Genomic DNA, 26,946 nt, shown 5'->3' on the forward strand with positions numbered 1-26,946 from the left:
ATGACTATATGAATTTTTCATTTCATTTGATTTAGTCAGGGAGCTAGTGTCAACGAATGATGCTTATGGGACATGGGACATATAACTCCAAGGGACTATCCACCTCCTTTTAATAAATGTTGGCCTAGAGAATTCCATGCAACTGATGGGTTGATTTATCCCATTATTAAATTTAATAATTTAGTTTTGAGTATTGGTACAAGGTAAATGGCTAGTTTTGATAATCTTAATTAATCCATAACATGATACAAAACTAAGTGTGGTAAGTCATACGTCCAGTTCTTAACCTTAAGATGTTAATTAATTTACTAACTTATATCCCACTCATAACTTATATATTAATCTTATTTATTTTAATTTGGGTACAATAATTTGTAAGTAGTGAGTGATTAAATATTAATCATGAACTTTATATTGTTTTAGTTTTATAGGATATTACAACTCCACCTACTTAAAAAAAATTTCGTCCTCGAAATTGAAAGAAGTTATAGAATCGAAACGCACCAATTAGCAAACAAATGAGGGTGTTCGGCCCGCATGGTTTCCTCGAGTTCCCAAGTGGCCTCGCTAGCAGAGTGATTCTTCCATTGAACTTTAACGAAAGGTGTGGAGCTTTTACGAGTTACTCTCTCCTCACGTTCTATAATAGCCTCGGGCTCTTCAACATAAGAAAGATCAGCTCGAATTTCAGAAAAAGGATATTGCACCACGTGCAATGGATGATAGTTGTAACCCCGCAACTGAGATACGTGAAATACGTTATGAACATGAGATAACTGTGGCGGTAATGCTAAACGATAAGATACTTCACCAACTCGATCCAATATCTCAAATGGGCCAATATATCGAGGACTGAGCTTTCCTTTCAAACCAAAACGTCGTATACCCTTCCAAGGTGACACCTTTAAAAACACCTTATCACCCACAACAAACTCTAACGAACGTCGGTGTTTATCGGCATACACTTTCTGTCTCGATTGGGCTTCCTTCAGTCGATTCGTAGCTATAGCGACCTTTTCATTAGTCACTCTAACCAACTCAGGTCCTTCAATCAGTTTCTCTCCCGTTTCATTCCAACAAACTGGCGCTCTACACTTTCGACCATAAAGCATCTCAAATGGCGCCATACGGATACTAGCCTGCCAACTATTATTATAGGCAAACTCCACCAAACATAAGTACTCATCCCAATTTCCCTTCCAATCTAGGGCACACGCTCGAAGCATATCTTCCAAAATCTGTATCGTACGCTCAGACTGTCCATCAGTTTGTGGATGAAAAGCAGTACTAAGTTTCAATCGCGTACCCCAAGCTTTCTGTAGCCCCTTCCAAAATCTAGATGTAAATCGAGGGTCACGATCGGATACGATGGACGAAGGGACCCCGTGTAATCTCACAATTTCTTGCTGAAAAAGCTCGGATAGCTTACTTACCGAATAATCTATACGAATAGGCAAGAAATGTGCCGATTTGGTTAATCTATCAATCACCACCCAAATAGCATCGTGCCTTTTCACAGTCTTCGGTAAACCACATACGAAATCCATTGAGATATCATCCCACTTCCACACGGGAATGTCCAACGGCTGCAACAAACCACTAGCACGTTGGTGCTCGATCTTTACTTGTTGACAAGTAAGGCACTTCCCAACATATCTAGCAACGTCTTTCTTCATGCCACTCCACCAAAAGTGCTGCTTTAAATCCTGATACATTTTGGTCGAACCAGGATGTATAGAAAAAGGTGAGCTGTGAGCCTCAGACAACAGAGCCTCACGAATAGCATCATCATTAGGAACACACAATCGACTCCCACACCAAATAACCCCATCATCATCTTCTCTGAACTCTTTCACTTTACCCTCTTCCAAATTTTGAAACGCTGTCCACAAATCCCCATCATCCAATTGAGCTTCTTTTATTCTAGTAATTAAATCAGACTCGAATTTTAGATTTGCCAACATCCCCGATGCTCCTCTTTTACTCAATCCCATATCAAGTCTTTCGAATTCTCGAATGTGAGTAACCAAACATGAGATACTACCAAATGACTTTCTACTTAATGCGTCGGCTACCACATTCGCTTTTCCAGGATGGTATTGAATGTTTGCATCATAATCCTTCAATAACTCGAGCCACCTTCGTTGTCTCATATTTATCTCTTTTTGCGTGAATATGTATTTGAGACTCTTGTGATCGGTGAAAATATCACAAGTTTCTCCGTAAAGATAATGCCTCCATATTTTCAACGCAAAGATCACAGCAGCTAACTCCAAATCATGAGTAGGGTAATTAACCTCATAGGGTTTCAACTGCCTCGAGGCATAAGCAATTACCTTACCATGCTGCATCAAAACGCAACCCAAACCATGCTTAGAAGCATCACTATAGATTTGAAAACCCCCACTCCCTGATGGCAATGCAAGAATAGGAGCTGATACAAGTCTTTTCTTTAACTCATCGAAACTCTTTTGTCGTTCCTCGGTCCACACAAATTTTTCCCCTTTCCTCAATAACTTGGTAAGCGGCAAAGCAATCGTCGAAAAACCTTCAACAAATCGTCGATAATAACCAGCTAAACCAAGAAAACTTCGAACCTCAACAACAGAAGTAGGTCTTGACCAATTTATAATAGCCTCAATTTTCGCTGGATCCATCATTATACCCTCAGCCGATACAACATGACCCAGAAAGGCAACTCTTTGCAACCAGAATTCACATTTAGAGAATTTCGCAAACAATTTCTTACTTCGTAGGGTTTCAAGTACAACACGAAGATGATTCTCATGCTCTTCTTTACTCTTTGAGAATACCAAGATATCATCAATGAATACGATCACAAACTTATCCAAATACTCATGGAACACACGGTTCATTAGATCCATGAAAACCGCAGGAGCATTAGTTAATCCAAACGGCATCACTAAAAACTCATAGTGCCCATAACGAGTGCGGAAAGCAGTCTTAGGGATATCTTCTTCTTTAACACGGAGCTGATGATACCCAGACCTAAGATCGATTTTAGAAAAATACTTTGAACCTTGAAGTTGATCAAACAAATCATCAATACGTGGAAGCGGATAACGGTTTCGAATAGTAATACGATTTAACTCGCGATAATCAATGCAAAGTCTCATGCTACCATCCTTCTTCTTAACAAATAAAACCGGCGCACCCCAAGGTGACACACTTGGCCGAATAAAACCACAATCTATCAACTCTTGCAATTGCTCCTTGAGTTCTTGCAACTCAAGTGGTGCCATACGATAAGGAGCTTTTGATATCGGTTGGGAACCCGGAATCAAATCAATCGAAAATTCAACTTCACGAACTGGAGGTAAACCCTGTAATTCGTCAGGAAATACATCGGGAAACTCTCGAACAACATCGATATTTTCAAGGGAAGGACTCTCGATAGACAAATTCTGAATCGAAGCTAAATAACCAACACAACCATGTGAAATGAGCTTTTGCGCCTTAAACGCTGAGATAACCTTGATAAACTTTACAGGAAGATCGCCATTAAAGACACAATCGGGTATAGAATGATTTCCAAACAAAATCCTCTTAGAATAACAATCGATATTCGCATGATGGCGAGATAACCAATCCATGCCAAGAATAATGTCAAAGTCATGCATGGTCATAGGAAAGAGATTTGCAGGAAACATGCAATCATTGAATTCCAAACGGCAGTTTTGATACACGCGATCTATAGTTTCAACACTACCCATTGGGGTAGAGATCGTAAATGGAGTAGACAACCAAGTTGGAGACACTTTCAAATATTTCGAGCTCTTAACAGACACAATCGAGTGCGTAGAGCCAGAATCAAACAGAACGAAGAGGGCGTGATGGTGTACAAATACATGACCAGTAATAGTACCTAATAACATCAAGAATGAATGAACAAATAACTCGAAGGAAATATTTTTAAAATGAATAGGGATCGAAATATACCTGTAGCGTCAGCAGCCTGAGCAGCAGTCATGGCAAAGACGCGTCCACCAGGAGCTGGCGGAGGAACCTTCGGAACAAACCCAGGTCTAGGATTCTTGCAATCCTTAGCTAAGTGACCAACCTCTCCACAAGCAAAACATGAACCCGCACTACGATAACAAACTCTTCCCGGATGATTCTTTCCACAAGTCCCACATGGTGCGTTGGCATTAACACCACCACTTCCATTACCCCTTTGCTGCCCTTGGGGACGGTACACTTGTAATTGACCACGGTTATTATTATTTGGCCCGTTGTCAATCCTTTGCTGATTTCCTCTATTATTCCAATTATTACTACGATACCCTTGGTTCCCAGATTGTTGACCCTGTTTGGTAGTCGGTGCAGGCACAGATCGTAGTGGTTATGCAATCTTAACCCTCTTGTTTTTACCATCCTCATTTTTAGTAGCCAAATACTCAGCTCGCTCCATCTCCAAATTGCGAGCATAATCGGCTGCCTCAGCGACATCAAAACATTTCAGATTAATCATTTTAGAGCGGTAACGCCCATGAACAGCCCATTTGTACTTACGGGCTTGGTCCTCAGAAGACCCAGCAGCAGCACCAATCAAACCCACAAGCCTCAAAAACCTCTTAGTGAAATCATTAATAGACTCATCATTCCCTTGCTTAATATTCGCATACTCCCGAATCACAGCTTCTTTCTCCGCCTCAGAAAAGTACTGACGGAAAAACAACTCTTTGAAATCAACCCAATCTAATGAATCCTCAAAATCGATACCCCCTTTCGCTTGTCTCAAAGCGATCCACCAGCGCTGAGCATCCCCCTCTAGTTTATAAACAGCTAATGGCACCCAAAACCTCTCTTCACAACCAAGCACTCGGTATATCTTCTCAATGTGAGTGATCCAATTCTCAGCTTCCACGGGGGTACTAGCAGTGGTGAATGACAAAGGACGTTGTTTTTGAAACCGTCCTAACCAAACATGAATAGCATCCCCCGTTACAGCTTTCTTCTCCACATACTCATCCTCGTCTTCATGCTTAAAAGTCTCGCCACCTTGATTACGCATAGCATCAATAGCTTGAGCTATAATGTTGGGTAACAAATTCGTGATAGTTTGGTTAATCTTGTTATCTACCTCCTCCTCGGACATTCCCTTTTTTTTCGGTGCCATCTATGAACGAGATGAGGATATAACGGTTACGATTAGTACGAATAATAAAAGAGAATATTCAAAGTGGAATTAGAATAATATAGCGGAAGGAAAATCCTAACCCAAAAGTCTACCCAAATCTCACAGGCCATAACTTAGGACTAAAGTTTCTACAGGAGGGAACCTAAGCTCTGATACCATCTGTAAAGACCCTAATCTTACGAATGCCGATACATATAAATAAAGGTAACTTAAAAGATAAATGAGCGTTATTCTTATTCGAATTCAAACCATAGTTCAAACCAAAGTTGACAAACTTATTCAAAAGTACTACTAAACCAAAATAAGCTACTAAATCTTGAAGGAAATCTCTAAGGCAAGGTGCTAAGTTCACTCCACTCTACACTCTTCCCTCGTTCCCGACGCCCCCTTGATTACCTGTCGTATAAGAAGGAAAACAAAGAATACGACTGAGCCAAAGCCCAGTGAACGGATATAATGAATAACAGAGTATAGTATGACATGCAAAATTTAATTTCAAAACAAACTTATTTTCAAAATAACTTAGTTGCAAAACAAAGTGCGAATATGTATAGATCCACAATACCATATGTCATGATGCAAATTTCATAAAATAATGCACTAAGAGTCAAAACAAATATGTACAAAGTATCAAAATGAAATCATAGGGTAGCTACTCCACTAATCATCCATATCGGTGACGTTTCGTATGACACTACGATAAACGTTCGCCGTCAAAACAAAGTCCTAGGATCGATCCATACGCCTCCTATCAAAATATAATAATAAAGAGCTCGTACCAACTACCGGGTAATCAAAAGGAGACGCCGTAGATATAACAAATACACCGCTACGGTCGATGCCACGTTACCGGTGTCACAATAACGCGCCCATGGGACCTCCATGGATAGGTTACTCTTAGGCATATCTTAAGAAACCGTTTTAACCGACTTATTAATTATAAACGTTCAAATATTTTTAAAGTGACCAACAAACTTTAAATTATGTTTTAAAAAAGGTTAACGAAATGACTTAAATATTTTACACTTGACCAAACACATAAAATGTATATACATTGTATGTCGTATTATTTTAAAATCACGTGCCAACCCAACCATTCGGTCTAACTTTTGTCACGAGTCATGTTACATAATACTTTAGCCCTTTACATATTAACAACTTAAACGGGACAAAACGGGACATGTAAAGCCACGTGGAATGAGGGACACTCGATACGAATCACCGTACCACTCGTCACACACACACACGTTCTTTACCGGGATGTTTCCAACCTTTTCAAGACTGTTTTCGGGTTGTCCGGGACTGTTTTAGGGGCTGAAATTACAGCAGTTTCGGGACTGACTTTTAGCGACACTTTCTGGACTGTTTAGTGACAGTTTCAGCATGTTTTGCGACAGTTTCAGGCTAATTCGCTACAGTTACTGAGCTGAATTTTGGGCTGAATTCTAGACTGTTTTGGTTGAGGTTTTAAGACACGGTTTTGACACAATTTCCAAATACCAAAATACTATGATTTCCTCAATTAACAAACATAGGCAACCTCGTTAGTACATCCAAAATGAGGAAAACATAACACGATATATAGACTAACAAATATAACGAATTTTCAAAGAAGCATGTCATACCAATAATTTTATACACAAATCGAAACAAAGTTTTAAGAGGAAGATTTACCGAAGCGATCCTAAAACCACCTAGAATATCCGTACCTTATGTTGATTGATGAAATTCCAAAGACAACAAAACACCACCAATGATGCGATCACCGAGCCAAATCTAAGGAACACACACGTATGAGCACAAAATGCATTTCAAATAGGGAGTATGTAATATCCTTTATTTAATTGGTGTTATCATATGTTTTTTTTATGTGCTTATTTCTATTCTTTTTTTTCATATTATACCAATATACATCCACCCAAGTTGTATTATCACTTCATATTAAAATCGATCAGTTTAGTAACTTACATTTTATAAGTACTTAGTAGGTTAATTATGACAATGGTCACATGGCATTTCATTCAATTGCATCCATTCTCTGATATTTCTGTAGCTAAACCTCAATACCCCTTTAGTACTTAATTTTATAAGTGCTCATATTTGTATAGAAAAACAGTGTCTCTACCATAAAAATTGGTACACTGTAATTTAATCATGTAATAATTTATACTAGTTACATACAGATTTTAAATACTCCATTATTAGATATATGTCTACAATTTGTTTAAGATCAATATTCACAAAATATACTCATTTTGTACTCAAATCTTAACATCACATTTTTATTATAATCAAGTGATATCATTTTAATCTAAACCAATAAATCGATTAAGAAGCCAAAAAAAATATATACATCAATAACAAAGGTGTTGGTTAGTGGTTACCTCTAAAACGTGTTCGTGTTAGGACCAAAGCTAGACCCGCAAATATTTTGTGTTCTTCTTTGAATCTCTCTATTCTCTTCTTCTTAAAATTATGACAGTTTGTAGTAAGTAGTATGACTATATGAATTTTTCATTTCATTTGATTTAGTCAGGGAGCTAGTGTCAACGAATGATGCTTATGGGACATGGGACATATAACTCCAAGGGACTATCCACCTCCTTTTAATAAATGTTGGCCTAGAGAATTCCATACAACTGATGGGTTGATTTATCCCATTATTAAATTTAATAATTTAGTTTTGAGTATTGGTACAAGGTAAATGGCTAGTTTTGATAATCTTAATTAATCCATAACATGATACAAAACTAAGTGTGGTAAGTCATACGTCCAGTTCTTAACCTTAAGATGTTAATTAATTTACTAACTTATATCCCACTCATAACTTATATATTAATCTTATTTATTTTAATTTGGGTACAATAATTTGTAAGTAGTGAGTGATTAAATATTAATCATGAACTTTATATTGTTTTAGTTTTATAGGATATTACACCTGAAATGGCCATTCGAAGGGAAATGGGTGATTGGTAGTATATCTAATATGGCAAGTATCTTAAAATGGAAACACTTTTAAAATAGAAACTTTACAATTATAAACTTACTAAAATGGGAAACTTACTAAAAATAGAAACTTTCTAAAAATAGAAACTTTCTAAAAGTAGAAACTTACTAAGAATGGAAACTTAGTAAAACAAACTATACTTAAACACTTACATACTTAAACTTAAACTTAGGCAAAACACTTACTACTCTTAAATGTCAATAGGTTGACTTTTCTGCTCATTCATCCAACTTTCTATTCCGAGGAATAACTAGCTCATCTCTCTACTTACTAACGTGAATTCATAGCCCCACTCTTTATTGCTATCAAACTTATTTACTTTTATTGGGGTGAGACACATGCTACTTTTACTATTTATAATTTAGACACAAGTGCCAACTAGTTAAAACTATGCTATACCTGGCTATGTCCGACTAAATCCCTACAGTGATATTTTTAATTGCTCGTTGAATGCATGCTTAATTATTGGGGGTAGGTCTATCGGGAGTAACGTCCCCGATGCATTTGACTAAGTCTTTGTATTACTTAATAATGAAATTAATCCGACAAGTATATACACAACTTGCCTTTGGGGCAAACTTGAACATTTAGTCTAAATATCACGCATTGGCATAACTTTTTGATCCTGCGAGATCAACTTTACAAACTAAATCTCGTGGTCTAAAACAACGGTCAAACTTATTTGTTAAACCTATAAACTTCACTCAACCTTTTTGGTTGACACTTTAGCATGTTTTTGTCTCAGGTGCTGTTTGATCAAGTTACTTATCTACTGCTTATGTGATGCTACTTGGACATAGGATCAAGAGATATCGCATTTATTACTATTGCATTTGAACATTTACTATATTGCTATTTCCGTCATTGTAACAACATTTCATTTAATCCGCTGCGTACTCAATAAAGTTTATTTTATCATTTAGTACTGTTCTCGTATATTATAATATGTTGGTTTATTTGATATTAAGTCACATTTTGCCCAGGCCCTAACTGGGGGTGTGATATAATTGCCGTGTGACTATTCTTTAGATTTAGCTTTGTGGTATATTGGTGAAAGTCGAAACCTTTTTAGTTTTTAAAGTCAACTCGGTTGATCTAGACTTAACCTCATGACGCACAAATATGATTGAAAGAATATCACTATTTTAAATTGTAGATTTAATTGTTATGGCTTGAATATTTATTATAATTATTGATTGTTCTATTCCATGGTTGTACACATGCATTGTAATCATGGACAAGCCATATGTAGATTTTAATAATGTAGTTATTAAAATTGTAATTGCACACATAGCCCATAATGCCCCGACCTATGTATGATTGTTGTGATTGTTGATTACGGCAATATTATGTCATGTTGATTATTTATTTTATTAAAAAAGGCCATTTTGAAGCCAAAATTGTATTATATTTATTTTTTATTTTCATAGTATTGTATTTAAGTTTATTCTAAATTGTAAAAGTATTAGATTAGTTATATTTTTCAATTTTAAATAAATGTAATAAGATGAAGATTAAAGATAAAGATGCAACGTGGAGTTTGACTTAGAAGATGGCGAACAGGTCAATTTGACAACGATGACGTTTGTCAAGTTTTCACTTGATTCTTGAATTAAGTGGGAGCTACGATATTCCCCTTAGTTTGACCTCTTGATCCCATGTTGGCTCTTGGGATTAAGCATAGAATTTTTGGGTAGGCTATGTGTGTGTGATTCATGTTTGTGTTTTATTTTAGTATTCATATATAATTGTTGATTAATATATATGCATAATGTTTTTGATGAAAACATCAAATAAAATTGGTAACGAGTTTCAAAGATTAAAATTGATGATTTTAAAAAGTTAAACTCTAATGAGTTTAAAGTTAAATAATTTTGAGACTCAAATTATATATACATTTTTGATGGAAACATTAACTAAAACTCTAAACGAGTTTTAAAGATTAAAATTGATGATTTTAAAATAAGTTAAACTCTAACGAGTTTAATGTTAAATATTTTTGAAACTCAGATAATATATATGGACGACATCTTTTAAAACTGTTTTAAAATGATAAACATTTGTGTATTTGTTATTTTTGTGCTAGAAATTAAATAACAAACCCGAAACATAAACACGACTGATATATATAATTGGTTAAAATGGTTTTTAACAAATAGTGTAGCAAATCTTGTGTGCATGCATTATTCGTTGACACAAACTTTTTCCAAAATACCCGTCAAATTTAAGTCATGCCATCTAATGAGCTTGCAAACACTCCTCGTTATTTTTCTGATCTAGTGAGACTAGGTTGAATTATAGCCACGAGGTGGATTTTTTCGATCTAGTGAGAATAGCGTGAATTTCCACTATTTCCAAATTGGACGACTTAATCTTATTAACGGTGAGACCTGAGTTCGAGGCAATGATGGGACAAACATGCCATTAGATAATAGTGGTTTGTTGGACTACATATATCTCTAGGTCCCATAAAGATCTAAGAGTTGTACTTGTTATGCAATTGGTACCCACTACCTACCAGTAGACTCCATAACTGCTAGCTGATCAACATATGTGGCTATGGAACCTCTATGTGAATCTTAGGCTTTCGTAAATTAATTGTTTTTTAAAAATATTATAAAAACTTGGGTAGTTAATTTATTAAAGCTCAATATCGAAAATACTAAATTGAATCTTATATCTGTTGTAGATGTCAAATAATCAAAACGTAAACCAAAACACACTTCCTTCTTTGTTGGAGAAGGATAAACTCAATGTTCAAACTTCCTAGACTGGCACTGCAACCTGAGAATTGTTCTCAAGCATAATTGAAAGTTGAATAAAGTTTAGAACCCATATCCTTTCTTCATGTTGTGGCAGTTGCTGCTACTCAGCAAAATGATTATCGAATGTTGTTCGATGATCAGGAAGAAATAGAATTGAAGGGTGAAAAAGAATAAGCAGAATACTTTGTGGAAGGAAAATGACAAATCATTTGCTAGGAAAAATATTCCACCTTCCAAGAAGGAAAGCCCAACAAAAGACGCCGAATGTTTCCATTGTGGAAAGGTTGGCAATTGGAGAAGGAAGTTGTCCTATCTTCCAATCTGAGCTGAGAAAAGGCAACGCTGGCGAGACTAGCAAATCAGGTATATTCCATATATAGTTATAAACTTCTTCTAGTGATTCCTAGATCTTTGTTAATTGGTTATGGCCTTCACACCAGTAACAATATAAAGGGAATGAGAAGAAGTAATAGACTAAAGAAAGACACACTGGATTTGCAAGTAGGCAAGGGGGATCAAGCTTTTGTTAAAGCTATTGGTACCTCTGAACTTACTTCTCTAAGTGGTATTATTGTTTTGTTGGAACAATAGCATTATGCTCTCAATACTGCGAGCGACATAGTTTGAAAGATGTTAGTATTGAACTTGCATTTACACACTTAGGTATTTAGTTTCTAAGGATAATATATTTATCTTAATGCCTATCCACGTGATGGTATTTTTGAAATTGATATACATAGTGTAATTTCAAATGAGAATTCTGTGTATACCTACATCACCAAAGTCTTCAAGCAAGACTTGAATAAGACTTATTTATGACATTGTCATATTGGTCATATAAACAAACAATGCATATGAAAACTCCAATCTAATAGACTTTTGGAATCAATTGACTCTGAGTCATTTGATGTATGCGAGTCATGTTTATGTGAAAAGATGACAAATGCTTCTTTCTCCAATTTAGGTAAAAGAGCTAAAGATCTTTTAGGACTAATACATACTGTTGTATGTAGCCCTTTAAGAACAATGTATAAATTTAGTTAATTTTACTTCATTACATTTACTGACGAGTACAGTAGCTATGATTATGTTCACGTGCTGAAACATAAACATAAATCTATTTTAACATTCAAAAGTATTCCAAAATGAAGTAGATAATCAGCTTGGAAAGACCATTAAAGCACTTCGCTCCAATGGAGTAAGTAAGTTTATGAGTCAAGAGTTTTTTGGACCACCTAAAGAATTGTGGGATTGTCTCATAGTTCACTCTACCTTACACACCACAACATGATGGCGTGTCTGAGTAAGAAGATTCGAACTTTACTTGATATAGTTTGATTTATGATGAGTCTGATTTCTTTACTACCGTCTTTTAGGGATATTCATGAGAGTCTGCTACAAGCATACTCAATGTGATTCCAACTATGAAGGTAGAAAAGACACCATATGAGTTATGGCATGGGAAGATTCCTAAGTTGTCTTATCTGAAAGTCTAGGGTTGTAAAGCGTACGTGAAGCATGACACTTTAAGCAAATTAGAACCCAGAACTATCTAATGTTACTTTGTACAATACATAAAGGAAACAATGGGTTACTATTTTTACTACCAAGCGGAAGACAACGTTTTTTCTGCTCGGTCTGCTGAATTCCTGGAAAGAGATCTTCTCTTACAAGAAGTCAGTGGGAGTAAAGTAGATCTTGAAAAAATTCAAGTATTTTAAAGTAACATACCTTCAGTAAGCACTAGCAATCCACACGTTGAAACTAAGCGCACTGTTGGTGAGCCAGAACGTGTTACACCTGCACTTTATAGATCTAGTAGAACTCATCGGCTTATGAGGTTTAATTATCTGATTAATTCAGATAAACCTCACCTAAGGGATTATGATGAACCCTCTAGTTGCGTGAGGCCATATCAGATCCTGAATATGAAAATGACTAGATTCTATGAATACAGATATGCAGTCCATGAAGGATAATCAAGTATGAGACTTGATTGATCTTCTACCTAATTGTAAAACAATGAGGTAAGCATGGGTTTTCAAAGGAAGACTGATATGGACGGTGATGTAAACATTTTTAAAGCTCGATTGGTGACAAAAGGTTATGATGAAAGTTTTTCACCAGTCACGAGCCTTAAAACAATTAGGATACTTATTGCCATGGTTACTTTTCATGATAATAAAATATGGCTAATGGATGTCAAAACCTCTTTCCTAAATGGCGACCTAAGCGAGGACGTATATATGGTTCAGCCGGAAGGGTTTATGAATCATAACATCCTAATAAAGTATGCAAGCTTCTAAAATCCATTTATGGATTAAAGCAAGCATCCAGGAGCTAGAATCTTAAGTTTAATGAGAAAATCAAAGTGTTTAATTTTTCTCAAAACCAAGATAAGCCCTGAGTTTACATTAGAGCTAGTGGGAGCAAAGTAGTCTTCTTGATCTTATATTTTGTTGACATATTACTTATTAGAAATAACATTCCAACTTGCAAGATGTCAAGTCTTGGCTTGGAAAATGTATTTCCATAAACGATCTTGATGAAGCTACTTATATTATTGGAATGAGGATCTATACAATAGATCCAAATGGCTTATTGGTTTGAATCAAAGTACATACATTAACTTGCAGAGATTTAGCATGCAAAACTCTAAGCATGGAGCTTTGCCAATGCAAAAGGTCATAACCGTGAGAAAGTCTCAAAAGTCTTATCACAGCAGATGAGATGAGACAAATGAAATGTATCACATATGCTTCGGCTATATGATCCATTATGTATGCCATGATATATACTATACTCGATGTTTCATTAGTTTTGAGTTTGACGAGTCATTGTGAACATAATCTAGGTGAAGTATATTGGATTGTTGTTAAGAATATTCTTTAGTATTTGCAGAGTACTAATGATATGATCTTGGTTTACGGTGATTTGGAACAAGAGTTAAGTATTAAGTTTTATACTGATTCTAGTTTTCAAACTGATCAAGATGATTCTCAATCTAGTCACGTTGTTTCTTTGTCATGATGGGCAAGACAGTTGATTGGAAGAGCTCTAGGCAGAGCACTATTAAACAATCTACAACAGAAGTAGAATACATTGTTGACTGAGAAGCTGCTCAGAAAGCTGTCTGGATAAGGAAGTTTGTTGTTATACTCAAAGTAGTACACAACATTTAATCTTCTATAATATGTACTGTGATAGTTCGAGTGTTAATATACTTTTGAAAGAATCACATGTACATAAAAATATCTGGAACATTCTTCAAAAGTTTGACTACATTCATTAAGTCATTAAGAGGAATGATATTAGTATTCTTAAAGGTTCATACAAATGATAATGTGGCTGACCTGTTCATGAAGCCCATGATGCACAACAAGCATGATGATCATTCTAGTAATACTGGACTTCGTTATGCTACTGATCTTTTTCATTTGTAATTTAGTATTTGGATATTTTTGGAACATTAAGCAGTTTTATATTAATGAATTGATATATAGTTGATATGATCATTTTCATTTATATCACTGTGTTCTATATTAGCATGTTTAATCCATGAATAATTGTTAATTATTCAAAATCTCCATAATCGGTCATGTTATTGGAATAACATGAATTAAGATTAATGTGAAATTTTGGTTATATTCATTGATGATGAATAGTTAACTTGTTGAGACCAAAATTCATATGTATTCATTGATGATGAATATTGGAATGACCCAACCATGAGATGTCAATACATGGATCGTAGTCAGTAGTAAATTTTTTAGTGATTATGTTTTTATGTCCTTAGACTTGAGATGCACGCCCGTCTTGATGAGTGTAGCATTGTATTTTGATATAGTTAAACGATGTCCCGAATAAGGCTGTTATAAAGACCATTATTGGGTATAATGTAAAGCTCGTGATAGACACTTGTATGAAATATAGGATTTGTTCCTTTAAAATGTTTGGAGTTAGATACTTTTTGAGCTCCTCGATGAATGAATAAGATATTTGTGTGACCGCACCCAGATGTAATTAAGATGATACTTAATTAATTTGATGATCTAATTCAGTTCTAAGATCGAGAAACAAAATTGTTAAACAAATGAGAATGACTGATGATTCATATCTCAAGTTTAACTAAAGTATCTGAAACAAAAAGACGAATGACATTTAAAACTTACCATAAACAGTTTCGAGAAACTACCCTCACGTGAATTTAGGGACAATGACGTGTTGCTAGACGCTTACCATTGTTTTTATAGTTACTTGGTATTGTGCCATGCACAAGTGGGAGTATGTAGGATTAATGTGCAAGGTACAACATATAACTATATGGCCAACTTCATTTGAGCCTTCGGGGTCACACACATATACACCGAGACGTCAAATAAAATATATATATGATGTATATATATTACTCAAGTAACAAAATAGTAAATCGAAATTAATTCATTTACTATTCATATGAATAGTAAATGAAACGAAATTAATTAATTTACTATTCACAAGAAAGCGATATGATAGAAATTATTAATTATAAGTTACATAATATTCCCCTAAAGTATTTGAGAAATACGACTTTATCGTTTAATGAATTTATACTCAGTATTTTTGTAAATATGGAAATGATCTTCCAAATTTTCTCCACCAAACTTTTAACATATTATAATATATATATTGGTTGTTTTAATGTACATGACTAAAATGAAAAGATCCTCAAATCTTTTGAATCGGTTTAAATCTAATATATATATATGTGGTACTTATGAGAGGGTGGGAGAGAATGAAAAAGAAAACAAAAATCACAAAATTGTTATTCCATTTTGTCACGAGAACTAAGAGTAACATTGTTTCATTTCCTTTTGCAAATGTTAATACACGGAGTATTATATATTTTCAATATATATTTATTAATATAATTAGATTATATTAATAAGTTACTTGGGTTTGGACTAGCATCCATTGACGTTGTTTGAAGTATAGTGTGGACTATCCAAAGAGACGGTCATACTTTTGATCGTAGGTTTCTCTCCGTTCATCAGTTTCTTCAAGAAAGGTATATCGTTAACTTCTCTTTTGTTTTATATTCATGACAATTATTATGGTGTAACTGGATCTTTGGGACCGTTAATCATGTGCATGTTTTATTAAATTTAAATATATTAATATTTAATTTTGCAAATGGTTTATAAAATAATAATTGATTATTATTTTAACTATCAGCTGCGTTAATCTGATTTAAAAGTACACATGGTTTTCCATCAATTCCCATGGACTTGATTTCTCTATTCTTGTAAAAATCTTGAACGGCCTAGAGCTTAGTGATTTTTATGTGTGTAGAAAATATATTGGGCCCTAAGCAAATTTTTTTTTGATTAAAATAACGATACTTATTAAAATTAGGAAACCTTCATCAATAAATGAAGGTACCTTAAAACTGATACATCAAATTCAAACAAAATGGCTTACAAAAACTAAACATTATGTAAAGATAAATACAACTAGACTTAGCTAACCATAACTGAGCCCCGTAGGAAACACAACACCCTAACCAATACGCAAATGAATCATACTTAGTTTTATACCAAAAGGACATAATTGAAAAAAGTAAAAACAATCTAAACACTAACTATTGACATACATCAGAAGTAAACAATCGAAGAGGCCAAGTTAACCGGCTTTGGAAGCCCTTTTGTGGTTCCTAAGCAATTGATCATGTTGTTCCAAATTCAATGAATGAAATTAGCAGTTCTTTTTCTTTCTTGCTTTTTGTTTGGAAAAAAATAGAACTTTTATTTGACTTAAAAGGAGCTCAAACTTTTTGTCATGAGCACCAATGGTGGATTGATCTAGCTTCACCATTGTTGAAGATGAATATGGTAAGTATCAATGGAATCAATGATAGAGTGTTGACTAAACGAAATTATGTAATAGAACAATAGGATGATTGTAATTGTGAATGCAAGAAGAACATATTTATGTTATTAAAGCTTTTATTCATATTATGATAATGTAAGGTTCAAAAATAAAATCCATATCAATGAAATCTCCCTGCCTCATGCTTATTGGCTGACCACTAACTGAAAATGTGAACAATGATAGGACATTCTCTCATTATGCCCTCCTATATGTATATTATTCTTGTGCAATCCGTAAACTAATGTATACCACAAATAAACAACAATGTACATAATCAAATTAGCGGTTAGGCGATTTGGGCGAGAATTTTGTTGTTCATTTTTTCCCTAATTTCGAGCAATCTCAATTGATTCTCTTCATTTCCTTTCGTGTATTCGGTTCAAATTAGCTTCAGTTACGTTTTTGTTCATTTAATTTTGCTTCAACGTGATTAATATCATGTCTCCATATCATAGGACTAAACGAAAAGTAAAAATTTCAAATAAATTCACAAATTCTGTGCATAATCTAAAACCTACAGTGAATCAAAGCAATAAGAGTGATGATGAAGATCTTTTGGAAGTAAGTGAATCATTTGAAGATGGAAAGTCAAGTGCTAGGGAGGATTCATCAGAGAATAATAACCTCGAAGAATATGAGTTGATTAGTGATATGTCTAAACTGGACAATTTTATTTATGCGGTGTCGTTAGGTCTCAAGGTGGCAGTATGAACTTATCAACATGGTTTTCTCTTTTTCTTATTTATATTTTGCGGGGCCTAAATTCACTTTTAACTTCTAGGGTAGAAGGTGTAAGTTAACATAGGGTCGAGTTTTTTTTTAATGGTTTAACGAATTGAAAATCAAGTGAATAATTGTCTTTGGTTAAATTACCTAGATGAAAGATAGTAGTTGTTTTTAAGCTAATAATCCTAATTACAAAAAGGTAAAGGTGATGGAGGGATATCCAGAGTATGTAGATCAGGAAAATGTTGACCAAGATATCAGTTTGGGCTAGGGAAAGGTAATTATGTTTATGTTAAAGCTATGATTAGAATAGTGTAAATCTGGTTGGATGAGCCAATTACATAGACCTACTTATCTCTAGACTCTCGGAGTTCTCGTTGAGCAGTGAAAAGTATGTCACTTGGTTGTATAATTGAAAGGTAACTAAACTTCGGAGGTTATCCTTAGTGAAGCACTAGGTTTATTAGTGAGTTGAGTTCTAATCCTAACCCTCGTTATTAGTTTGGGTAACTGAATAACAACGTTCCATGTTGAGTAAACACTGATCACAAACGGAAGGAGTCCGTCGGGTCAAGTTAACAAAACATTAAGGGTTACAGCTACAATTGGTAAAGACAATTATTTAATTTTTTTTTGTCATTTTATATGTCCCGATGTCGCCCATATACTTTCAATTGTGTTACGATGTCGCCCATATACTTTCAGTTTTCGTTTCGATGTATCACCGACGTGTCATGACTACTTAGAAGCCACGTCATCAATTATTTTCGTTACAGGTAAAAAAATTATAGTCGACGAAATCGGTACATTTTTTGAAAATTGGTAGACGACAGTGGGATGCAAATGGGTATATGGGCGACATCGGGACATTTGAGAAAGTATGTAGCCAATTTGTGGCTTTAACCCAAACATTAATGTAAACTAATAACCATTTCATCATACTAATGATATCATACTAATCTAAACATTATACAACATTACAGTTGATATACTGAAAGTAAAGCAGATAGAAACCTAATAGATACCTGAAACAGATGATATGAATTAATCCTAGAGCAACAATCAAACAAGAATATGCAATATGATTGGTTCACACAGTTAAGGAACTAACTAGATCTTAATGGCTCCTAATAGGTCTCTTTGGAACAATCAAGAGACATACTAGGTCCAAAGGCGGAACTTAGTTATAAGTTAAGAGGGCCGTCACCCTCCTGGGATTTGGACCAATAGTGTAGAAGTTAGTACTATATTTTTGGATAAGTTAACTATTTTATCTTTCTTGCCCTCCTAAAGTCTAAAATATCTAGCAACAAAATTATATTCTCTACAATTGTAATAGCCGACACAAGAATTTACTTTAATATTATAAACTTTTATTGTAATTGTCTGAAAATTTTCAATATTATTGTTATTTCCTTTAACTCTCGTTGAAATATGTCAATCTCGCCCTCCTTATGAAATTATTCAAGTTCCGCCACTGACTAGGTCATTCATGTCTCAATTCCTAAGTTCCGTGTCCTAAAAGCGCATTAAATGCCTCTCGAGAACTCCGGCCATACCGAGTTCATAGGATCTTCAAGTACAATATAACCATGGGTATTAGTCCTATGAAGTAGCTAAGTTCATATAGATGAATAAGTCCCGATCACACTGTAGTGACCCGAACTTTTCCATGTTTATATATATTAATTGAGATTGATATTTACATGATTAAATGTTTCCAACATGTTAAGCAATCAAACTTGTTAAGACTTGATTAATTGAAATATGTTTCATATAGACAATTGACCACCCAAGTTGACCGGTGATTCACGAACGTTAAAACTTGTAAAAACTATACGATGACATATATATGGTTATATATATAGTTAACATGTTTTTATTATAAGTATGTATCTCATTAGGTATTTTAACAATGAGTTATATACATAAAAATGAGACTATTAATTTAAGAAACTCAAAAACGATATATATAACGATTATCGTTATAACAACGTCTTACTAGGTACATATGAATCATATTAAGATATTGATACACTTGGTTAATTATGTTAAATGATAAGTAAATATATTATTAAGTGTATTAACAATGAAATACATATGTAAAAATAAGACTACTAACTTAATGATTTCGAAACGAGACATATATGTAACGATTATCGTTGTAACGACATTTAACTGTATATACATCATACTGAGATATATTATATATCATAATATCATGATAATATAACAATTTAACATCTCATTTGTTATAATAAACAATGGGTTAACAACATTCAACAAGATCATTAACCTAAAGGTTTCAAAACAACATTTACATGTAACGACTAACGATGACTTAACGACTCAGTTAAAATGTATATACATGTAGTGTTTTAATATGTATTCATACACTTTTGAAAGACTTCAAGACACTTATCAAAATACTTCTACTTAACAAAAATGCTTACAATTACATCCTCGTTCAGTTTCATCAACAATTCTACTCGTATGCACCCGTATTCGTACTCGTACAATACACAGCTTTTAGATGTATGTACTATTGGTATATACACTCCAATGATCAGCTCTTAGCAGCCCATTTGAGTCACCTAACACATGTGGGAACCATCATTTGGCAACTAGCATGAAATATCTCATAAAATTACAAAAATATGAGTAATCATTCATGACTTATTTACATGAAAACAAAATTACATATCCTTTATATCTAATCCATACACCAACGACCAAAAACACCTACAAACACTTTCATTCTTCAATTTTCTTCATCTAATTGATCTCTCTCAAGTTCTATCTTCAAGTTCTAAGTGTTCTTCATATATTTTACAAGTTCTAGTTACATAAAATCAAGAATACTTTCAAGTTTGCTAGCTCACTTCCAATCTTGTAAGGTGATCATCCAACCTCAAGAAATCTTTGTTTCTTACATTAGGTTATCATTCTAATACAAGGTAATAATCATATTCAAACTTTGGTTCAATTTCTATAACTATAACAATCTTATTTCAAGTGATGATCTTACTTGAACTTGTTTTCGTGTCATGATTCTGCTTCAAGAACTTCGAGCCATCCAAGGATCCGTTGAAGCTAGATCCATTTTTCTCTTTTCCAGTAGGTTTATCCAAGGAACTTAAGGTAGTAATGATGTTCATAACATCATTCGATTCATACATATAAAGCTATCTTATTCGAAGGTTTAAACTCGTAATCACTAGAACATAGTTTAGTTAATTCTAAACTTGTTCGCAAACAAAAGTTAATCCTTCTAACTTGACTTTTAAAATTAACTACACACATGTTCTATATCTATATGATATGCTAACTTAATGATTTAAAACCTGGAAACACGAAAAACACCGTAAAACCGGATTTACGCCGTCGTAGTAACACCGCGGGCTGTTTTGGGTTAGTTAATTAAAAATTATGATAAACTTTGATTTTAAAGTTGTTATTCTGAGAAAATGATTTTTATTATGAACATGAAACTATATCCAAAAATTATGATTAAACTCAAAGTGGAAGTATGTTTTCTAAAATGGTCATCTAGACGTCGTTCTTTCGACTGAAATGACTACCTTTACAAAAACGACTTGTAACTTATTTTTCCGACTATAAACCTATACTTTTCCATTTAGATTCATAAAATAGAGTTCAATATGAAACCATAGCAATTTGATTCACTCAAAACGGATTTAAAATGAAGAAGTTATGGGTAAAACAAGATTGGATAATTTTTCTCATTTTAGCTACGTGAAAATTGGTAACAAATCTATTCCAACCATAACTTAATCAACTTGTATTGTATATTATGTAATCTTGAGATACCATAGACACGTATACAATGTTTCGACCTATCATGTCGACACATCTATATATATTTCGGAACAACCATAGACACTCTATATGTGAATGTTGGAGTTAGCTATACAGGGTTGTGATTGATTCCAAAATATATATAGTTTGAGTTGTGATCAATACTGAGATACGTATACACTGGGTCGTGGATTGATTCAAGATAATATTTATCAATTTATTTCTGTACATCTAACTGTGGACAACTAGTTGTAGGTTACTAACGAGGACAGCTGACTTAATAAACTTAAAACATCAAAATATATTAAAAGTGTTGTAAATATATTTTGAACATACTTTGATATATATGTATATATTGTTATAGGTTCGTGAATCAACCAGTGGCCAAGTCTTACTTCTCAACGAAGTAAAAATCTGTGAAAGTGAGTTATAGTCCCACTTTTAAAATCTAATATTTTTGAGATGAGAATACATGCAGGTTTTATAAATGATTTACAAAATAGACACAAGTACGTGAAACTACATTCTATGGTTGAATTATCGAAATCGAATATGCCCCTTTTTGTTAAGTCTGGTAATCTATGAATTAGGGAACAGACACCCTAATTGACGCGAATCCTAAAGATAGATCTATTGGGCCTAACAAACCCCATCCAAAGAACCGGATGCTTTAGTACTTCAAAATTTATATCATATCCGAAGGGTGTCCCGGAATGATGGGGATATTCTTATATATGCATCTTGTTAATGTCGGTTACCAGGTGTTCACCATATGAATGATTTTTATCTCTATGTATGGGATGTGTATTGAAATATGAAATCTTGTGGTCTATTATTATGATTTGATATATATAGGTTAAACCTATAACTCACCAACATTTTTGATGACGTTTTAAGCATGTTTATTCTCAGGTGATTATTAAGAGCTTCCGCTATCGCATACTTAAATAAGGACGAGATTTGGAGTGCATACTTGTATGATATTGTGTAAAAACTGCATTCAAGAAACTTATTTTGTTGTAACATATTTGTATTGTAAACCATTATGTAATGGTCGTGTGTAAACAGGATATTTTAGATTATCATTATTTGATAATCTACGTAAAGCTTTTTAAAACCTTTATCTATGAAATAAAGGTTATGGTTTGTTTTAAAAATGAATGCAGTCTTTGAAAAACGTCTCATATAGAGGTCAAAACCTCGCAACGAAATCAATTAATATGGAACATTTTTAATCAATAAGAACGGGACATTTCAGTTGGTATCCGAGCGTTGGTCTTAGAGAACCAGAAAATTTGCATTAGTGTGTCTTATCGAGTTTGTTAGGATGCATTAGTGAGTCTGGACTTCGACCGTGTTTACTTGAAAAATGATTGCTTAACAAATTTTGTTGGAAACTATATATTTTTAACATGTGAATATTATGTGATATATTAATCTCTTAACGCGTTTGATATTATGTGATAGATGTCTACCTCTAGAACAAGTCCCATTGACTCACCTAATAATAATGAAGAGTCAAATGTAAATTGGAATGATTCGTGGACTGATTCACAAGTTCCCGAAGAGGAACCGGAAGAAGAGTCGGAACCGGAAGAAGAATCGGAACCGGAAGAAGAATCGGAACCGGATGAAGAAATAGAACCGGTGGGGGAAATAATAAAACGGTTAAGTAAAAGAAAATCCTCAACCAACCGACCAAGGTTAATTATGGTCAATGGTGTTTCCGCCAAGGAAGCAAAATATTGGGAGGATTACCAATTCTCCGATGAATCAGATTCCGACGAGAATTCCGATGATGTTATAGAAATTACCCCAACTGAATTTAAAAAGGCAAAAGAAAATAATAAGGGAAAGGGCATAAAAATAGAGAAATCTAATTCCAATCCCGATGAACTTTATATGTATCGTCAACCCCCGAAGTCCTTAAGTTTTAACAATGACCCGGGAACCTCTAAACCACCGGGTTTTTCTAAACCAATGTGGAAAATTACGGCTCGTATTAGGGGAACATCATATATCCCCAGAAACTTGGCAAAACGAACCAAAACTGAAGAAGAAGAAACGAGCAAGTCAGAATAAGATAGTTGTATTCGTGTGGTGTAATATATGTAATATAGTGTTCTTATGCTTTATGATATATGTAAAAATTGCTTGTATTAATAAGTATTTTTTTATGAATCTAACTCTTGTCTATTTTACAGTTTAAAAACACAAAATGGATAGACAACCCAATATTTTAAGAGACCTACCCGGAGACATGATTGATGAAATCTTGTCTAGAGTCGGCCAGAATTCCTCGGCACAACTATTTAAGGCGAGATCAGTTTGTAAGACATTCGAAGAACGTTCCAAGAATGTCTTGGTTTATAAGAGACTTTCGTTTGAAAGATGGGGGATATCACATTGGGAAACCCATAAGTTACGATGTGTTTACTTTGACGCATATATTGCGGGGAACCCAAATGCTATTTTACGCAACGGGTTAAGAAATTATTTTGACTCAATATATCCGAATATTGGACTTCGTGATTTAGAAAAAGCGGCTAACATGCAACATAAAGAAGCATGTTATGCTTACGGATTAGTAATGTTCGCTTCTCACCAAAGTGAGAACAAGAACATCGGGCTACAACTATTAAACAAAACATTTCCACAAGTGACTGAGTCGGTAATTGGGGTAAGAAATGAGGTTTTTAGATTATTACGGGACTGTTGGACATTACGTAACCCTCGTCCCTTTGACGACGTTACAACACGCTGTCTTATAAATGGCCATAACGGTTATGTTGCACAAGACCAAGGATGGGAAGTAGTCCTAGTAAAACCAGAATGCATGACTTGTTTCTGGACATATGAATTACTTGTCTTTATTGCCTTTGCTGAACGACTTGTGTACTAGCTAGAATTATCTTCACAACTATCTTGTATCAAAGTTATTGTGTGCTATATTTCAAGCTTTATGTAAAATAAGCGGTATTGTAAGTTTGTAAAATATTGTATAAAAGTTTGAACGCGAAATATTATTATAATCAGTTTTTCATATAGAATTGTAGTAGTTGAATTGTATATTAGCTACTAAGTATGAACTTAACGGGTAGGTACTACCCGAATTTAAACTTATAAAACGCTAATATGAAGAAAAAGCTTTTATAAATGAGTTCATATTATGCTACGAAATACTATTAACTACTCTTAATATTCTGTATGATTAACTTGTTCCATTTGACTATTTTGAAGGAAATGGCACCGACTACTCGACACACCGTGAATATGAATGAAGAGGAATTCCGTACTTTTCTAGCTTCAAACATAGCCGCAGTACAGGCTGCGCTACATACCAACAATAACCTTGGATCTAGCAGTACAGGAAATCGTGTAGGATGCACCTACAAAGAATTCACTGCCTGCAAACCTTTGGAATTTGATGGAACCAAAGTGAAAGGACCCGTTCATATACATTATAAACGTTTCACAATAGTTGATTACATTGCGAGGTATTTGACCTCTATATGATACATTTTACAAACATTGCATTCGTTTTTAAAAGACAAACTTTTTTTACATCGAAAATTGACAGGCATGCATACCATTTCATAATATCCACTATCCAACTATAAATTGATTTAATAATAATCTTTGATGAACTCAATGACTCGAATGCAACGTTCTTCGAAATATGCTATGAAAGACTCCAAGTAATATCTTTAAAATGAGCAAATGCACAGCGGAAGATTTCTTTAACACCTGAGAATAAACATGCTTTAAAGTGTCAACCAAAAGGTTGGTGAGTTCATTAGTTTATCATAATCATTTATTTCCATCATTTAAATAGACCACAAGAATTTCATTTTCAGTTCTCATAAATATACGTCTCATGCATAGAGACAAAAATAATCATTCATATGGTGAACACCTGGTAACCGACATTAACTAGATACATATAAGAATATCCCCTATCATTCCGGGATCCTCCTTCGGACATGATATAAATTTCGACGTACTAAAGCATCCGGTACTTTGAATGAGGTTTGTTAGGCCCAATAGATCTATCTTTAGGATTCGCGTCAATTAGGGTGTCTGTTCCCTAATTCTTAAATTACCAGACTTAATAAAAAGGGGCATATTCGATTTCGATAATTCAACCATAGAATGTAGTTTCACGTACTTGTGTCTATTTCGTAAAACATTTATAAAAGTTGCGCATGTATTCTCAGCCCAAAAATATAAAGGGTAAAAAGGCAAATGAAACTCACCATACTGTATTTCATAGTAAAAATACATATAACATCATTGAACAAGTGCAAGGTTGGCCTCGGATTCACGAACGTATCAATATTGAGATTCAATATTGCAGGAAAGGTACGTAGACGCAACAGAGATGATAAACACTAGATTGACCTCACGAGCATACCCATGAACCATACCCATCACCTCCATAGCTATAATCCATAATTTCCTTAGCCCTATCCTACTCGAAAAATCCGTTTTTGAAATAATGTGTTCATGACCTCGTCGTAGTATTTTATGTATAATACTAATAATAATAACTCTACTAATATTAATATATATAACTTATTAATAATAATCATTAATAATAATAATAATAAAAATAATAAAATGAATAAATATATACGGAGTATTAATAAGATTGAGAGATTGATGAGTGAATCGAGTTAATTGAGCTTTATAGATTGAAACTGGACCCCACCACCTCTAATATGTACACATTCATTTGATTTACACCACCGACGGTTTTAATTAATATTATTTATATATATTTAATATTTAATCTATATAATTATATAAATATTATATTATATTTACGTGCATGGTAAAAATGTAATTTTTGTTCAAATGACTCGTACGTTGTCACTCGACTCATGTACTACTTTCGGTTTTTCGAACGCATTTTCGTACGTTTAGAAAACTAGTCTTTTACGTTACGCGACGTGTACCCTTATTAATAATTTGACTTACTCATCAATAAATTACCTTATAAAAAAATGTAACTTATAAAATTTAGCGTTGTGGTCATTTGCTTCTATAAATCAATGTCTTGTTTGTTTATTAAAATACTTTTAATAATATCGAAACGTTTTAAATTAAGCATCAACGCGTTTGTAAAATATATATTCTTACTTCAAAATATAATTTTATATATCTTATATATAATTGAAATATCTATCTAATTATATTTCAAAGTTCAAAACGTTTAAGTAATAGAAAATATACTTATGAACAATTTATCTTATAAAATGTTTCACTAATAAAGTTCTTTAAAAATTGTTTTTTTGTACGTTTGAAACAATATTAAATAAATATGAAAACTTTATTTTCCAAACTAAGTATTTTTAAGAATCATTTTACTAAAAAGTTATATTAGTAGAGGTTGTTATATCATAAAACATTTTAGAGAATAAAATTAAATATACTTTTCATAGGTCTCATGTTCTTAACGTTTGTTGGTGCAACGTGGTATAAAGTCTAAAAGTTAGATAAACATATAAAATCATTTTACTGTAAAACGTTAATTTACTTAACTTGTCGATATCCAT

The 26,946-nt window shown here is 33.7% G+C and overlaps 1 protein-coding gene across 1 annotated transcript; it reads right to left on the reverse strand.

Annotated features, from left to right (window-relative positions):
* Positions 1–485: 485 nt before the first annotated feature.
* Positions 486–5,140, reverse strand: LOC139840709 (uncharacterized). The gene is made up of 5 exons (XM_071830958.1): positions 4,379–5,140; positions 3,961–4,327; positions 3,168–3,886; positions 2,236–2,801; positions 486–2,139 (listed from the first exon to the last, which is right to left on the reverse strand). Exons 1-5 carry the CDS (start codon positions 5,138–5,140, stop codon positions 486–488), a joined length of 4,068 nt encoding a protein of 1,355 aa, XP_071687059.1.
* Positions 5,141–26,946: the final 21,806 nt, after the last annotated feature.

Source organism: Rutidosis leptorrhynchoides, chromosome 4 (assembly GCF_046630445.1).
Source record: "Rutidosis leptorrhynchoides isolate AG116_Rl617_1_P2 chromosome 4, CSIRO_AGI_Rlap_v1, whole genome shotgun sequence".
In the NCBI taxonomy this organism is placed as follows: domain Eukaryota; kingdom Viridiplantae; phylum Streptophyta; class Magnoliopsida; order Asterales; family Asteraceae; genus Rutidosis; species Rutidosis leptorrhynchoides.

Excerpts from the sequence above, each read along its gene's own strand:
- LOC139840709 (XM_071830958.1), bottom strand. The coding sequence starts at position 5,140 with ATGGCACCGAAAAAAAAGGGAATGTCCGAGGAGGAGGTAGATAACAAG. Across the intron at positions 3,887-3,960 it reads TCAGGCTGCTGACGCTACAG|GTACTATTACTGGTCATGTA; the intron begins GTATATTTCGAT and ends TGATGTTATTAG. Across the intron at positions 2,802-3,167 it reads TGTCACCTTGGGGTGCGCCG|AGTAAAGAAGAGCATGAGAA; the intron begins GTTTTATTTGTT and ends GTATTCTCAAAG.